Genomic DNA, 18133 nt, shown 5'->3' with positions numbered 1-18133 from the left:
CTTTCATTCAAATAATGTTTCTTATCGCAAATTACCGAGCGGCTATGTGATCTTGTGGTATGACACTAGCTTCCGGATCGGAAGGTCCTGGGTTCGAGCCTCGCTTGGCGCATTGTTGAGTCCTTGGAAAAGGCTCTTTACTCACATTTTCTCACCGTACGCCGTTAACAGCGTCGTCTCTGTCCTAAAAAAAAATGTTATACCGCCTAACATGCGTCATGTCCCGTCCTAAGTGTTAAGTGTTGCTGTTAGCCAGGGACTAGGGACCCCTTGTAAAGCGTTTTGATCACGTTTATATATTGCGCTATATAAAAGCTTATTTCAAAGCTCATTTTTAAATATAATATCTAGGTACATTGATGGAATTCTGGAATCACGTGTTCTCTATTTGAACGATTCACATTTGTTTGGCATCTTCTTTTGAGCATTTTACTTCAGATCTACAACTTTTCCACAATCAGTTTCCATTTTAATGGTACTGAAATGACCTACAAGTGTCAATATCTACGTAAAACCCGTGGAGAAAATAAAAACCCAATAGAAAAGATGATTGTTTTTGGGGTCAACAGATAGCATCGCATGAATTCCATTCCGGATCTAAACTCTTCCATCTTCTTATTCAACGTTACGTGTCAGAATATCTAATCATTTACAAGATTGTCTTATCCTCAATCCCTGCAGAATAAGGTATCAGATTTAAACAGTCATTGGTTTAAATTCTCCTCGGGGTTTTCTGTTACTATGAGCTTTCTTTTTTATTATTATTTATTTTTTGTTTTGTTTTGTTTTCTTTTTCTTTTTGGTATTTTTGTCTTGGTTTGTTTTTGTTTTTTTTTTTGTTTTTTTTTTTTGTTTTGTTTTGTTTTGTTTTTGTTTTTGTTTTTTTTTTTTTTTTTTTTTTTTTTTGGGGGGGGGGGGGGGGGGGCGGTAGATGACGTGATAAAATTTGAGGAGTGAATTCTAAATCATCGGGAGAACTATTTGACCAATTAACCTTTTGACTTTTGACTGCGAAACTGAATTATTTTTTCCATCAACAAATTGCCCATAGTTTTTCCAACATCAACACACGAGAAATTACATCATTGCGACCTCGCGGCTTTAAGCACTTTTACGACGTTTCTGTTTTGATGAAACTGGTGAGATATGATTTGAGAATAGATTATTGTCAAACTCGACCGGTAAATGGTTAATATTTGTAACGATGTCTGAAATGTATGCGAAATAAATAGATTTAACAAGTGCCAAATTTTCCAAGACATTATTTACCGAAAGAGCATTGCGACTGTGGAAATGGAAATTCGAACAAAGGAATATCTTGAGGCTTCGATGACTTTCATTCAAATAATATTTCTTACCATGGGGAATTTCCACGTCTCTTGTAAAAGGCTATTGCATTTTGATTGAATAACAGTCGACTGTGAAGTTGTTCTCCTCTTTCGTCATCGAGCACCTGAACTGTAACGACAGGGGAAAGAATAAAAGTAGTAAAATCTGTCTCTGGCATTAATCTGTTCTTCGATAAGATTTACCAATGCCTAAAGAACTGAACAAGTGTGTATGAAATGCGCCATGCAGACAAAGCAAGAATGAAAAATACAAGTTTAAAAAACATCCCCAAAAATTAGTCGACTGATTTTTGGGGATGGTGTTTTTTATTGTATTTTTCTTTATTGCTTTGTCTGGCACCTTTCACAGACATTTGTTCAGACCTTTATCTTAGACCGGTGCCTGCTCCTTAATTTCTTAATTTGATACTTGCCTATGCCTTATAGATCTATGCCATAAATAGAGTAAATTAAATCGACATCTTGATTGCTCTCGTTTTTGTTTCCATTTGTTTTGTTTTGTTTTTGTTTCTGCTTTTGTGTGTGTGTGTGTGTGTGTGTGCGTGTGTGTGTGTGTGTGTGTGTGTGTGTGTGTGTGTGTGGCTGACAGCCGGTTATAGTATTTCGAGTATTCCCTTTGAACAGATCCTCAAGACAAATTTCCCCTCGGAGAGGAAAAATAATAATTAGGATTTGATATTTTTATTTAGTTTAGTTTAAACTCAAGTTTCTTCATCTAGTTCATTCCGACATAATACCGTATTGACACATCAGGTCACAAATTTGTACTTTGCCCGTACAGGATGTGGTATTGCTTTTAATGCCAACACATCAGGGTCTTTCATTCTGTCATGTCTATTTTATCACCAATGAAAACATTGTGGCCATGTGAACATGGGACTAATTACGTCTTCATCTTCCCTTTCTTTCTGCGCAAGCCTCAACATCTCATAACATATTAAAACAAATATAAAGGACTCTATTCTAACCAGTTAACTACCTTACTCTGGACAAAAACTTATTTTAAAATTTGGTCAGAAAACTCGTCCTTCAAACATCGATCGATTTAAATGACACTCATCTTGGCAAACTCTCTCAAACCTGGGACTTCAACGAAGACCTCGTGAGTTCCCAGGTTTGAAAGTTTTTGCCAAGATGTGGGTCAATTAAATCCATCGATATTTGAAGGACGAGTTTTCTGGCCAAATTTTAAGTACACGTTCTTTCAAGTTAACGAGTTAAAAGTGGGAAGCCGGATTCATATAGGCTGCTGCTGATGACGGTAGCAGGTCATCTTTTACCTGGCAATGAAATATTAGAAAACATAGTCACATGTCTATTGTTCTGAATAAAGCATGCGTTGATACAAAAGAAGGAACTAGCAATGCATTGGTTTAAGTAAACAAAACATAACAAGAGAAAATAAGTCGTAATAATTGGGATTTTCCACCAGCTTCTTTCCCTGTTGTTTTCTTATAAATAGGAATTCACAAGCACGCACAGGGACATGGGGATACTTTGAAGTAAAGAATTGATCATTTTGTCTGTTTCGTATTATTGATTTTATTACTTTGTGTTTTGATGTTATTGTTAATGATCATTCATGAATTTCCAACCGGAGGATTATTTGCGATTCCGCAGTTACAATAACAAAGCACTGAAAAAATATATATATTGATAATTTATCCATAATTGGATTCAATAGTCTGATGTCACGTCGCCCAGCAACAGTGGCCATCTTGGTTCTAAACAAAGAAAATCGGTACTTTTTATTCATCATGCTGGCGTAGAACTCTTCATATATCTTGTAATCAGACTGTATAAAAGTAAAACATGATCATATTTATAATGTTTTCTCCTCTGGATACACTTTTATGCTCGTGGCCATTTTTCCGATAGTTTAGAGCCAGTTACTAAGTTACCTTGCGTCATTACGAGGGAAGTGACGTCATGATTGTTGAAGCGTATTCAATTGATTATCGATAGATAACGATGAGCGACAATTCGTCGGAACGTCCAAAGGTTTTGATTTTTAAATTCCCGAAAAGACATTTCTAAAGGTCAGGGTCACCTGAAGTTATCTTTTCTTGGCTAATGTCTTTGTTGTTTGGAAATATTATATTCTTGTATGAGTTATAGTTATTGGCAATTTTATTCAATAGTCTGATGTCACGGCGCCCAGCAACGACATCGTCCATCGTGGTTCTAAGCAAAGAAAATATGTACTTTTTATTCTTCATGCTGGCTAGAACTTTTCATATGTCTTGTGATCAGAATGAGTAAAAGTCAAAACATGATCAGGTGAACAGTTCTCACTCCTTTCAGTCCAATAGGCTTTAAATTGTTATGTTATAATGATGTTGTCGGCCATACCTGGTGTATAGTGTGTGTGAATTGCCGTTTTACTTTTGAAGTTATCTTTTTTTCTCTTTTCGAGACTAGATATACATTTCTTGAGGCTTATATCATCATCATCATCACAAATAACATCATCATCATCATCACAATTATCATCATCATCATCATCATCATCATCATCATCATCATCATCATCATCACCATCATCATCATATCATTATCGTCATCGTCATCATCATCATCATCATCATCATCAGCAGCAGCAGCAGCAGCAGCAGCAGCAGCTTTATAATTAACAGCGCCATCATCATCATAAAATCTTCATCTGAATCGCATCATCATCATCATCATCATCATCATCATCATCATCATCATCATCATCATCATCACCACCACCCCCACCTCCACCACCACCACCATCACCTTCATATTATACATTGAAATTTCACAGATTTCCAATTAGTGCTAGCATCACCCATAAACAAATCACCACAACACAATTATTACACATACCACAAAAGCCGCGTGGCTGTATTTACAAAACATGTTTTGATTTAATCTGTCAAGTGAAAATCATTACATTTCTCACATGCTGTGGTCTAGTTATAGCTTGTCTTTTTCACGTTCATCACAAGACGATAACTTTGAAGGACCATCGTAGGACTTCGAATGTTATCCATCGTTATATTTAGATTTTAAAATATTTTTTGATGTGAATGGATTAACATTAATTATAGATGTTAGAAGTTCATTTACCTAACCAGTAAGTACATTACACTAGAAGTACATGGATAGTCAATTATTACAAATGTATATAGTGTATTGTGTTTTATTGTTTCTTTGGTTTTATTTCTCTCTATGCAGCAAATAAGGTAAACTTCAGATATTTATTAAATCAAATTTAATCATTTACTACACCCACCCACCTATTCTTTGGATAATGTGCTATTTTAAAAATAAGTTAATGCACGCATTGGTGGTAGGTACTCGTAGCATCAATACATTTTCATCAGTCATAATTTGTTTTAATATTTGTGGTTTGACTTTTTGGTTTAACAGAGGTTTCGATTCGACCAATATGAACTTATTTGCAGGTCTGATAACCCAACCTGTTATGGGCTCATTGTTGTAATGGAAGCACTCTGAATCCCACGCAAAATGTAGCCCATATCAACGGTGTTGATTGGTTTCTGTTATCAGACCTGCTTATATGTGGCACTAGGGTTTGACCCTACCTTGATGGTTTAAGTTACTCAAAAATACGTGAAATGGCGAAGGATGGCGCATATTTTAAAATATGTCCGACGTTTAGCGTTTTGTTATTGATCCCATCTCCACTGTTAAGTTTAAACTAAGCTATCTTTAGGACTTGTTTATCGGTAGGATTAATACAGGGTCGTCCATCAAGTCATTCCCAGATTTCAAAGACTTATTGTTCTAAAACCGTTATAGATATTTGCATCTGGTTTTCGCCCTCTTCTAAAGAAAAGTCATATATTCCTACTCACGCATTACATCTCCAAATTTAGCAAAATCCACCTATACTTGAAAGACGCCATTTTTTTACTCCTGCTTTTTCGGAATGGCAAAAACAAAAAGTAGTCCTCCAGTGCCATGAGGCTCACGGAGCCGGAGTTTATCCCGGTTTCTATAGCGTGAAACGGACAATAGCAAGTGCCTGCTATCCTTTGAATAGGACGTTGGTCTATCGCAAAATACTTTCCGCGACATAAATCTTGTGTGTGTGTGTATGTGTGTGTGTGTGTGTGTGTGTGTGTGTATTATGATTGCATGAAACAAAATCGTCAAAGGTAGCTCAACAACATTTCAAACCCAGTTTGGCAGACAAACAATTAGGAAAACAATTTTAAAAAATAGGAATCTTGACCTATTTCTAACATCGTTTTTATCATGTTTGTATCTCCCAGATTTTGATGCCTAAACAGACAGCCGTTCACAATGGCCTCGACGTGTGATGAGGACGGTGTTCTCGTTCTCCATGCCCCTGATGGCGAAGAATGGGCACGGTTCCTGGCAGCCAGACTCACATTGCCAAGCTATAACATCAACAGCACGCTCATCGACATTACAACCCTTCCAGCATCACGAACATCAACAGCTACATTATTATCACAATCGCTATCCACATCATCATCGCTGACGCAAAGCACATCGACTTTTACGGATGGCCATGTCGAAGATGCAATTTATTCCAACGACGGAGATTCGGTGGATGAGGCAGGGGCTGTCTACACAAACCAAGTGACAATCCAGGATAACAATAATGACAAAAACGAAACGAATAATGAGGATGGTTGTGGTAACGATATAGACACTTCCAAAATTTCAAAACATTTATCCAAATCCATCGACGAAAGTCGAGTATGTGCAATATTCATCTCCCCTGACATTGTAGAAAATGAGAGTGCTTTTTGTGTGGATATGGCCTCCTTGCGAGAGAGAAGGACAGTTTTTTTACTTCTCGGCGTGGATTTGGTGGAAGTGATGCAATATTTTGGTCCGGACTACGAATATTTGTCCAGATGTAGATGTTGCTTTATAGATGGAACGGAGGAGACGATTCGTAGTGGGATTGTGTCCATTATCGAGGCATACGAAGACGACGAGGAGGATGGAGACGAAGAAGATGATGTGTATAAAATTCCAAACCAACCTGTACAGAGAATTACGATAGAAAAAGTGTTTCCAAAGATGCTGACAGAGGTAAGGTTTATTTTTTTTTCTGTTTTTTTTTTCTTTCTCATTAATCCCTAAGTAAGGAAACTAGTGTTGTTTGTAGAACCTGGGAACTTTCATATTTTGATTACTATTCTACGACAAAGACAACGTTGCTACTTTTATTTGTTTGTTTTTTTTTTTTTGTGTGTTCATTTTTACTCTTTACTTAGCAATGTTAGCTTAGCTCAGCAATGTTTTCAAATACTAAAAAAAAAAAATAAAAAATTGAGCTTTATATAGCGCAATATCCACTAATGTGCTCAAAGCGCTTTACAAGGGGTCCCTGGTCAACAGCAACATTTAACATGTAGGACGGGACATGACGCCTGTTAGATGATAGTACAATTTTTCGGACAGAGACAACACTGTGAACGGCCAGGTACTCATTTTACACCTGAGTACGGTGAGAGAATGTGAGTAAAGAGCCTTTTCCAAGGACTCAACTATACGCCGAGCGCGAGGCTCGAACCCAGGACCTTCCGATCCGAAAGCGAGTGCCATACCACTAGACCACATAGCCGCACTACTAGGCTTATAAAGATCCTCTTTCCTGGATTCAATTTTTTTTTAAAATCTTCTTTTTTTTTCTTTTTGTGTGTGTGTGTGGGGGGGGGGGGGGGGGTGTATCGCCATGCAATTAATTACAATGTATTCACTACTTACCCTAATATATCATTCTTTGGTTCTTTTGTTCTTCCATAGTGTATTTAAAAGAATTCTAGTTCTTTGGGGTTTTTTTTCCAAATTTTATAATAATAATAATCATAAATAATAATGTTGAAAACTTATATAGCGCTATAACTCCGAGACACCAGACTCTAAGCGCTTAAATTACAAATTACTTTGGCTGACACATACTAATTCACACACACAAGCATACACACAACACACACACACACACACATACACACACACACACACACACACACAATAGAAACCAGACAGACCTATCTTGCTTCTCATAACATCTACTAAAGACGAAACAGATATGTTTTAAGCGAACGTTTAAAAATAGACAAAGATTCTTTTTCACGAATGCTCTGTGGTCAGGCGTTCCAAACAGAGGGTCCGAAATGAGAAAATGATCTCATTCCAGCATTTTTCGGTATTCGAGGGACAACTAATCGCACCTATAAATCTAGCCGCTTTATTTTGATTTGTTTTGTAGTTGATGAATTAATCTACCTTGACAGCCAATGTGACGGGGGTTATTACAATATTCTAATCTGCTAGTAATATAAAATAATTAACGAGCACTCTTTGTAATATCCTCATCAATACATTACACTTTACACCAATCATGTTTATAGGGAATGAGATTAGCGGAAGAGTAGCGTCCCTTGATTGGACGTCACCCATAGTCTGTGACGTCACCGGCGGAAAAGTTATTAGAGAGAGAACGTCATGTTGGTTGTGCGCATGCGTCTTTCGTACTCGCTTCCGCATGCGCACAACCAACATGACGTTCTCTCTCTAATAACTTTTCCGCCCGTGACGTCACAGACTATGGGTGACGTCCAATCAAGGGACGCTACTCTTCCGCTAATCTCAATCCCTATTATGCAATTCCATCATTTTCAGACGGAGAGAGAGGTCTACGTATTGTTGGCGACCGTTCCAGAAGACGGTGTCCAGGTAGTCCTCATGGACAGCTCCACCGTATTGCCCTTGAAGGTTGTGTGTGACAAGGTTTATTCCTTCCTCCTGCCACGTAAGTAAACAAATATTTTTAAAATATTGAGCTTTTGTATAGTGCAATATCCACTAAACGTGCTCAAAGCGCTTTACAAGAGTATTTTCAATTACAACAATGAGCCCAGAACAATTGGAGTTACCAGACCTATAAATAAAAATAGAGCAATTATATAGCGCAATATCCACTAAACGTGCTCAAAGCAACAGCAACACTTAACATGTAGGACGGGACATGACGCCTGTTAGGCGATATTATAATTTTGACGGACAGAGACAATGCTGTTAACGGCCAGGTACTCATGTTACACCTGAGTACGGTGAGAGAATGTGAGTAAAGAGTCTTTTCCAAGGACTCAACTATGCGCCGAGCGAGGCTCGAACCCAGGACCTTCCGATCCCAAAACGAGTGTCATACAACAAGACCACATAGCCGCACAGAAAGATTGAACTTGACCCACCTGTAGTTGTGTGACTATGTGGTCTAGTGGTATGACACTCGCTTTCGGACCGGAAGGTCATGGGTTCGAGCCTCAATGAAAAGCACTCCTTAAATAAACCACTGTTCCATTATTGTCTGGATTTTTGAATCAATGTTAATGAGGTTGTTTTTGATTTGTTTGTGGTTGTCGTTTGTTTTTGTTTTTGTCTTTGTTTCTTTTTGACTTTGTTTTTAAAAACTTAAACCGGGAAGTGAAATATAATATAAAGAATCAAATCAAACTTCCTAGAATGTAAAATATATCGTTGTCAGATATTTAACTGCTCTTTATAAATCAAAATCCTGGCATTTGTGTTAGATAAATGGCGATAGATTATTCTATTTATGTAGAAAAGTAAGTGGAGCAGGCACTTATGTTGATAACAACATAGAATGAAGTGGGGTGGAAAAGGTGGATAGCTCTGACAGTAGCGCTACTCTCTCCCTGGTCAGGCGGAGTTGTCTTACCACTAAGGTAGTGGGTTCGAGCCCCCATCACCGCGAAGTCTTTTTTTTTTTATATTTCTATTGTCTTCTGGCACTTTTCTACTCACTTCTTTCTCTATTTAAGTATCAAGTAAGGAGAAGATACTATCGGAAGAGTGAAAATGGAGAGGCTTAGGATGGGGACAACACAGAAATGGACGTTTCGGTACAAACCCTTCGTCAGCACAACAATAAACAAATGAAAGTGGAATGCAAAGAAATAATCGTTTGACGCTCTGTGACCCGTTGACCTTGTGTTCGAATCCCGCCATAGATGCGCTCGTGTAGAGCTGAGCCCTGTACTCGCTTTTTCTCCCTAGACTTCAGATTTAAGATGAGAATCTGGCTGTTAACAATGTTGTCTCTGTCCTTTAAAGACTGAGCATTTATTTGGCGCAATATCCACTAAATGTGCTCAAAGCGCTTTACAATGAGTCCCTAGCCAAGAGCAACACTTAACATAATATCGGACGAGACATGACGCCTGTTAGGCGATACTACAATAACTCCGCCCGACAGAGACAACGCTTTTAACGACCAGGTACTCATTTTACGCCTGAGGACGGTGAGAGAATATGAGCAAAGAGCCTGTCTCGGGGACTCAGCTATGCGTCTCTCTTACCGGAACTCGAACCTCCCTATCTTTCGCCCCGAATGCGAGTGTCATACCACTAGACCACATAGCCGCACATGTCCTAGATGTTGTGTTGCTAATGATTTAGGATCCCTTACAAAACGCTGTGGATATTGTGCTATATAAAATCTCTTGTTTCTATATTATGACCGTAGATAAGAAAGAGAGTTCCGATCTACCACAGCATTGAACCATATCATTCACGTGACAGTTCGATGCTCTATGGACTGAACCATCCAGCCCAGCACCATATTATGTTATAAGTTTTACTTGTCTTAACCCTCTCCTTATCACCGACAGCAAAATCGTCACGTTTGTTACGAGACAATATACATATTTCTTATCCAGATTTATTTTGGACATCACAATGTTCTTTGTTTAATTAATAAGGACATAAAGTTGTTTTATAGAGAGATTGTTTGCGTATAACAAATCAATTTTTCTGCTGGGTAAGCCTGCCATTTTGGGAAAATACTGAAAATAGTCGTAAGGAGAGCGATAATAATCATCACTCCTGCACTCACAAAGGGCTAGATAACCCACACCGGAGACTGACTCCGACGACCCAGCACTGCCGTCCTCTGCCGTCTTCCGGATAAAGACGTCTGGCACGGAGAAAATACTAAGAATAAAGAGAAGAACCGCTATACCCACCCGCCATACCAAGCACCCGACGTCCTCTGCCGTTTTTTTTTTTTTTAGGCGCTTGGTATGGGTAGGTCTAGCGGCTCTTCTCTACGAAGTATCGGAATAACATTATTTTTCACTTCCCGGTTCCCAGTGTTATGTTATGGAACTAAAGAAATGGGAATTCCCCCCTGCTGATTCAAGCAATCAGGTTTTCTATGCATCCCCTCGGGTCCGCGCGCTCTCCTGCTGTCTAAAACTATTCCATAGATACTTCGGCAACCAAAATAAAATGACCTTTGACATTAGTCACGGTACGCTTGTTTTTGTCTTCGCATGACTGAACATGACCCGTGTTAAATGATAATAATAATAATAGACTATTGGATGATTTCATTTTGAGGTTTATTGTTGGTGTCAGGCATGTAAACTTGTTTTTAATTACCCTGGTTCTTCTAAATGAAATACGAAGAAAAGAAGACTATGCGGCTATGTGGTCTAGTGGTATGACACTCGCTTTTCGGATCGGATGGTCCTGGGTTCGAGCCTCGCTCGACGCATAGTTGAGTCCTTGGAGAAGGCTCTTTACTCACATTCTCTCACCGTACTCAGGTGGAAAATGAGAACCTGGCCGTTAACAGCGTTGTCTTTGTCCGAAAAAAATTGTAATATCGCCTAACAGGCGTCATGTCCCGTCCTACATGTTAAATGTTGCTGTTGGCCAGGAGGGTCCCATTGTAAAGCGCTTTGAGCACGTTTAGTGGATATTGCGCTATATAAAAGCTCAATTTATTATTTATAAGAAGCCGATTGGTTTGAAAAGTTGAGGAGATCCTTTGTTTTTGAAGACCCCCCGGGCTCATTCTCACACATTGTGTGGTTATCGTGGTGTTATTCCTTCGGTGCAGTAATAAGGCCCATGGAGCCGGAGTTTATCCCTGTTTCTATAGCGTTAAAACGTCAATAGCAATTGCTTGCTACCATTTGGATAGGACGCTAGTCTTTCGCAAAATGCTTTCCGCCAGATTTAACAGACCAGGCTAACCAATTACTGCTGGATGGTCCACCCCTATCTATCGATCTACCAATAGATGTATATTATTCTCTCTCTCTCTCTCTCTCTCTCTCTCTCTCTCTCTCTCTCTCTCTCTCTCTCTCTCTATCTATCTATCTATCTCTATCTCTTTCTTTCACTCTATCTTCATTCTCTCTCAATTTCTCTCTTTGTCTCCCTCTCTCTCTCTCACTCTCTCTCACACACACACACAAACACACACATACACACATACACGCACACTCATGCACTTTCTCCTCTACCTCTCTAACAGTAACTAAGTCTACATAATATAATGTTATGATTCTATTTGTCTCTCAAATTATTTCCTGTTGTCAAAATAATATATTTTGTGTCGTCTGTCTGTCTTTCTGTCCGTCTGTCCAGCTGTCTGTCTGTCTGGCGGTTCAGCTGTCTGCTACTCATGGACATGATAGTCAGATTATAGTAAATAAATATTTTGAGGTCCCACATACTCGTCACGGTCCGGTAAACACCATTAAAGTCACCTCGGGATGGGAAAGTGTAGCCAATCTGTCACCGTCATCTTCTTAGCTTGACGCACGGACTTTCTCGGGACTAAAGCGACGCTTTTTGCGTCAACCAAGCCCGTGGAATGGAGGGAAAGTGGATGCCGTGGGTACGTCCGGTTAATTGGGAGATTCGGATAATTGGGAACTGTGACAATCAGGAAACTGGTCAATCAGAATGATCTGCACTCGCCCTTTTTGATGGAGATAGCGTGAGCAAGGCAAGTCGCATTGCAGTCTGAATACCAGGGGGCAACATTTGAATAATAGTGAAGATGATGATGATGATGATGATGATGATGATGATGATGATAAATAAATAATAAATAATAAAATTGAGCTTTATATAGCGCAATATCCACTTAATGTGCTCAAAGCGCGTTACAAGGAGTCCCTGGTCAACAGCAACTTAACACGTAGGACGGGACATGACGCCTGTTAAGCGATATTACAATTTTTCGGACAAAGACAACGATGTTAACGGCCAGGTACTCATTTTACACCTGAGTACGATGAGAGAATGTGAGTAAAGAGCCATTTCCAAGGACTCAACTATGAGCCGAGCGCGAGGCTCGAACCCAGGACCTTCAGATCCAAAAGCGAGTGTCATACCACTAGACCACATAGCCGCACAATTAAAATGATGATGATGAGATGAAAATAGTTTTCCTTGACGACTAAATTATCCTAATAACCATTTAAAGTGTTATTTGTTTTTATAAGAGATTACGTACGGCCATAATCTATCGGCAGTACAGAATGTTATGGCATGTGAAATTAGTTACAATTGACAAGTGCGAATGGGAGCGATCTATATTCATGTTTTCGTCCAGCCAAGTCATCAATCACATGATTTGTTGCTGTCCAACAATTGGATATTTCTTAACAAATGTAAACACACTGCTTTGTTTACAAAAGTTATAAACATACACATGTGTCAAACTGAACAAAATTACCAATCGTGATGTTAGATATTTCATAATCTGTGAGCACTTTTCACTATGTGGGTCACTTTGAACACATTTTGCAATGTGACCAATGACCTCGAGCACGACACGGAAAGGTAAAATTATAGATAGTATGCAGATGACGTCACTCAGGCCTTTGTTATTGTTTTTGCCATCCGCGTTTGTGAGTTGTTCTCACTAAACTGTATTAACCAGACTATAAAAGTTCATGGTTACACAGAGTTTGTGTGTTGGTCCGTTATACTTCCGGATGGCAATGTTGTGAACTCCTTGGCCAATCGCATTCTATCTATAACATAACGATGGCTACGGTAAAACACGCAATTTTATTGAATAAAATGCACTTAGTTCAAACCGTTTTAGACCTTATGTATGTGCGGCAATGTGGTTTGTGGTAGGACACTCGCTTTCGGATCGTTTCGAGCCTCGCGCGGCGCATAGTTGAGTCCCTTTACTCACATTCTCTCCCCGTACTCAGGTGTAAAATGAGTACTTAACCGTTAACAGCGTTTACTGTCGAAAAAAAATGTGTCATGCCTCGTTCTACATCTAACATGTTTCTGTTGGTCAGGGACCCTTTGTAAAGGGCTTTGAGCACGTTTGGTGGATATTGTTTTAGAAATGTCAAAAATGCTATGTATGTAGATATAATAAGATGGTTGTTTGGTCAGTCGGATTATTGGGATTTTGAGTTTCGATTAAAAACAAACCTCCCTACAAATTACTATCTACCTATAAGACATAAACCGTAAAGTTGCCTATGAAGAACTAACTGCCTGTTTGGTGATTATACCATGTCATAGCTAAGGTAATTGATTATATTTGAGATTCGTTTTGATTTGAACTATGTGTGTATGTGAAATTGATTCAGGATACACTACTGCCTCTGTGTGTGTGCGTGTGTGTGTGTGTGTGTGTGAAATTGATTCAGGATACACTACTGCCTCTGTGTGTGTGTGTGTGTGTGTGTGTGTGTGTGTGAAATTGATTCAGGATACACTACTGCCTCTGTCTGTGTGTGTGTGTGTGTGTGTGTGTGTGTGTGTGTGTTTGAGAGAGAGAGATAGAGATAGAGAGAGAGAGAGAGAGAGAGAGAGAGATTAGAGAGAGAGAGATTTGAGACAGAGAGAGAGGGGGGGGGGGGGGGGGGAGGATGTGTGTGTAATGTGTTAAGGTGTAAATAGATTAGTTAACCTGTGAACTTTAGACTTTTTTTCCATTGATAGTATGCGCTTGGCTAAGAGGCTCACAACATTACCATCCGGAAGTTTAACGAACCAACACACTCAACTATATGTAACCTTGAACGTTTATATTATGGTTAGTGAGAATTACTCATAAATGCGGATGGCAAAAAATAATAACAAAAACCAGAGTGACGTCAACTTCGTACTATCCATAGTTTGAGAAGGAAAGTGGGTGAATAAATTATTATTGTCATAGAGAGCCTTAAGAGACTTCGACATGAATAATTTATTCCAGTTTCTATTGCATGAAAACAAAGCATATGAATTTCTTGCTACCCTGTTGATTGGACACTTGTTCATTGATCAGCGGCTTAATTACTGCTGGTGTGGCAATGATGGAAGATGGACTGTTTGAGGGGGGAGGGGGGAGGGTTTGGATAAGGTAAAGAATTCGAATAAATTAATCACTGGTTCATTAGTAAGAATGTCGAAAGACACATATAGCGTTTTGGTTCGATGCTGCTATATGTTAGGATTAGAAATAATGATAATAAGAACTGGCAGATCTTGGAGTTTATCCAGCTTCGTTTTGGTGCATATCATCGAGATTCACAAACGCACAGAGATTGATAGATGTAGATAGATAAATAGATAGATTAGTAGATAGATAGATAGATAGATAGATAGATAGATAGATAGATAGATAGATAGATAGATAGATAGATAGATAGATAAGTAGATAGATAGATAGACAGACAGATAGAGACGGTGATTAAAACAGATGTAGAGAAAGACAGGGAGTAATGGATAAACAACAATGGCCAATGCATGTTTAATTATAATCAGATATAAAAGGGTATTCCCCACATTATGTAAACACATCTTCAATTAAGTGGTAGGTCTATTTATAACAAATCCGTTCACACGATCAACTTGATTTAATTGCAGTTTTTCAGAACACTTAATTGTATCGAGAATGCAAATCAATGTTTTCCATGAACTTAAAAGAACCACTCTCATGAATGCGTACTTACTTATCTCTACAATCATTATTATTAACCTGGTTAATGGATTGCCGCATCTGGAGAAGAAAAGCTTCGCCCTTGAAAGCAATAATTCTAATAAGACAGCAGATATTATATCTATTAACCCTCCCCATACCAACTATAGGAAAATCGTCACATTTGTTACGATGCAACCAACAACTTTCTCATCTGATTAATTTTGTGTCTCAAAAACTTTGAAGAAAATGTGTTTTTTTTTCATAGCCATAAACACATGACACTATATTGTAGAGCTCATTTTGCTGAACAATATTATGCATAGAATGTACTTGTTAATCTTGTGTTTGGTAAGAAAAGTCTATTTTTGTGTTGAGTGGATGTGAAATTTTGGGGAAAATTCTGAAACTTGCTGGTGGGGGGAAAGAGTTAAAGAAGGCTACGATCGTACCCACTTGTTTGTTTAGATTTTCAACTTCCACTGGTTCCTGACCCGGAATGTTTCACTTTTTGTGCGCTATATAAAGCTCAATATGGTATGACACTCGCTTTCGGATCGGAAGGTCCCGGGTTCGAGCCTCACGCTCGGCGCATTGTTGAGTCCTTGGAAAAGGCTCTCTACTCACATTCTCTCGCCGTACTCAGGTGTAAAATGAGTACCTGGCCGTTTACAGCGTTGTCTTTGTCCGAAAAATTATAATATCGCCTAACAGGCATCAGGTCCCGTCCTACATGTTAAATGTTTCTGTTGACCAGGGACCCCTTGTAAAGATCTTTGAGCACATTTACGATCGTACCCACTTGTTTGTTTCGATTTTCAACTTCCACTGGTGCCTGACCCGGAATGTTTCACTTACTTGTTTTGATAATCATTTTCAATCCCCTTCTCTTTTTGTTTTACTGAAACAGCTGATATTCATGGCGAGGTGACCTTTCAGTTGGAGTGTCAAGGCCGTCGCTTTGGAGAAGAGACCGTCCATTCCTACAGCAAGTTAGACCTGATTCAAAGTATTCTGACATCGGAGCTCAACCCGCATTCATTAATCGCATCATCTCTTGGACTCGACAAGGATGACGTTGGAGGGTTGGACACGGCGCTTGCCTTCAAATTACAAGAGCTTGCCCCGGTTATGACCTTCAAGACTCTTTGCCCTTGTGAAGAGGCCTTGAAGAATACAGGTTGGTAGCATTTTATACCTCTTCACTCTGCTATTAAATTTAAGCCCTTTTGATTGGTAGTATAAATAGTGTGCGCTTGGATAAGAAGCTCACAACATTGCCATCCGGAAGTATAACGAACCAACACACAAAACTGTGTGTATCTATGAACGTTCATAGTCAGGTTAATACAGTTCAGTGAGCATTAGTCATAAACGCGGATGGCAAAAAACAATAACAAAGACCTGAGTGACGTCATCTTCGAACTATCTATAGTGCGGCTATGTGGTCTAGTGGTATGACACTCGCTTTCGGATCTGAAGGTCCTGAGCCTCGCTCGGCGCATAGCTGACTCCTTGGAGAAGGCTTTTTAATGCACATTCTCTCACCGTACTCATGTGTAAAATGATAAACCTGGCCGTTAACAGCGTTTTGTCTTTGTCCGAAAAAAACTAATATCGCCTAATAGGCGTAATGTCCCGTCCTTAATGTAAAATGTTGCTGTTGACCAGGGACCCCTTGTAAAGCGCTTTGAGCACATTTAGTGGATATTGCGCTATATAAAAGCTAATTTTAGAAAATATTTATTTTTGTATTAAGATATTGTTTTCGACAAATTGTTAGGATCTCATTTGGTCAGTAGGGAGAGGTCTATCTTCGCTAGCAAAGGGAACTGGTCAATCGCAGATGGAGTCTAGAATTGTTTTCTGAGCCCCCTATCCACTCACCAGTAACTGGGGGGTTTCGATCTGTCAGATCTGCTGGAAATGATTTTACGATAAACTAACATCCTATCCAAAAGGTAGTAAGTAATTGCTCTTCCCCGTTTAGCGCTATAGAAACCGGGATGACGTCCGCTCTTAAAGACTGACTGAACTTTCCCTCAAATGTGTGGCAATTTGACGTGTCTTTGTTAACCATATTATGCAAAATTTAATGCAAAATAGATTCTATGAGTCATACGCCCTTGTGCTCCTGTGGTATAACACATGCCTTTTGACCTTTTCTCTGGTTCGAATCCCGCTGTGCGTTTCGCAAAGTTCAGTTTTTGGAAAAGGCTCCTGTCTCGCCAGTCTATCAGCGTGATCAGGTGCAAAAATGAGAACCTGGCCGGTGACAGCGTTTTCTCTGACAAACAATTATCAAAATGGCGTCATGCCTGACACTAAGTTTTTAAGTGTTGCTGTCGGCTTGTGAAGAGCTTTGAGCACAATTAGAAGATATTGATCTATAGGGAATGAGATTAGCGGAAGAGTAGCGTCCCTTGATTGGACGTCACCCATAGTCTGTGACGTCACCGGCGGAAAAGTTATTAGAGAGAGAATGTCATGTTGGTTGTGCGCATGCGTCTCTCGTCCTCGCTTCCGTGAAAGCAGCTTGAGACACTTCAAAACAAATTGACGTTCTCTCTGTAAGGTGACGTCCAATCAAGGGACGCTAATCGCATTCCCTATATAAATAAATTTTCATCACATTTTATTTTTCTAATTCTTTCAGAGGAACAAAGTACCAAGATGTGGCCAACACTGCTTCATTTTGCCGCAGAATTGAACCTCCGCCTGTTGTGCTCCGAGTTGCTGCGCTATCCGGGCATGGTGGCGGCGGCCTGCACGGAAAACCGAGCAGGAGAATTCCCCTGCCAGATCGCCAACAAGAAGGGATTTTACCAACTGGAGAACGACCTCATCGAATTTATGAAACGGTTGAGGAGTGAGTTTAACTTCATTTCCATTTCCACATAATAAATATGGCTGTCGTGGGATAAAAATATCAGTTTAAAAAAGAAAAAGAGAGAAAAGAAATACCTACTATCCACGAAACGCTTTGGGTTCAAAGTCCTTATTCAGCGACAACAAAAATCAATAGAAATTACCGTTTTGATTTCTTTAA

The 18133-nt window shown here is 39.3% G+C and overlaps 1 protein-coding gene across 14 annotated transcripts in view; it reads left to right on the top strand.

Annotated features, from left to right (window-relative positions):
- The window catches only part of LOC144973612 (uncharacterized), a 76820-nt gene that overhangs the window by 41937 nt on the left and 16750 nt on the right, over nucleotides 1-18133 (top strand). For 11 of the 14 annotated variants that reach the window (XR_013645594.1, XR_013645591.1, XR_013645593.1 and 8 more), the window contains 4 exons: nucleotides 5615-6410; nucleotides 8007-8136; nucleotides 15995-16264; nucleotides 17741-17953. Coding sequence is in view for 7 of the 14 variants with exons in the window: in XM_078916269.1 (XP_078772395.1) it covers nucleotides 5646-6410; nucleotides 8007-8136; nucleotides 15995-16264; nucleotides 17741-17953 (1378 nt within the window). In the remaining 7 variants the exon portion in view is untranslated. Of the gene's footprint in view, nucleotides 1-2669; nucleotides 2852-5501; nucleotides 6411-8006; nucleotides 8137-15994; nucleotides 16265-17740; nucleotides 17954-18133 lie in introns of those variants that run through there. The other 3 variants (XR_013645596.1, XM_078916267.1, XR_013645597.1) reach the window with 3 other exon arrangements.

Source organism: Berghia stephanieae, chromosome 5, assembly GCF_034508935.2.
Source record: "Berghia stephanieae isolate SIO BIC M18660-M18661 chromosome 5, UCSD_Bste_1.3, whole genome shotgun sequence".
Lineage (NCBI taxonomy): Eukaryota > Metazoa > Mollusca > Gastropoda > Nudibranchia > Aeolidiidae > Berghia > Berghia stephanieae.
This window is presented reverse-complemented; position numbering and strand designations above follow the sequence as displayed.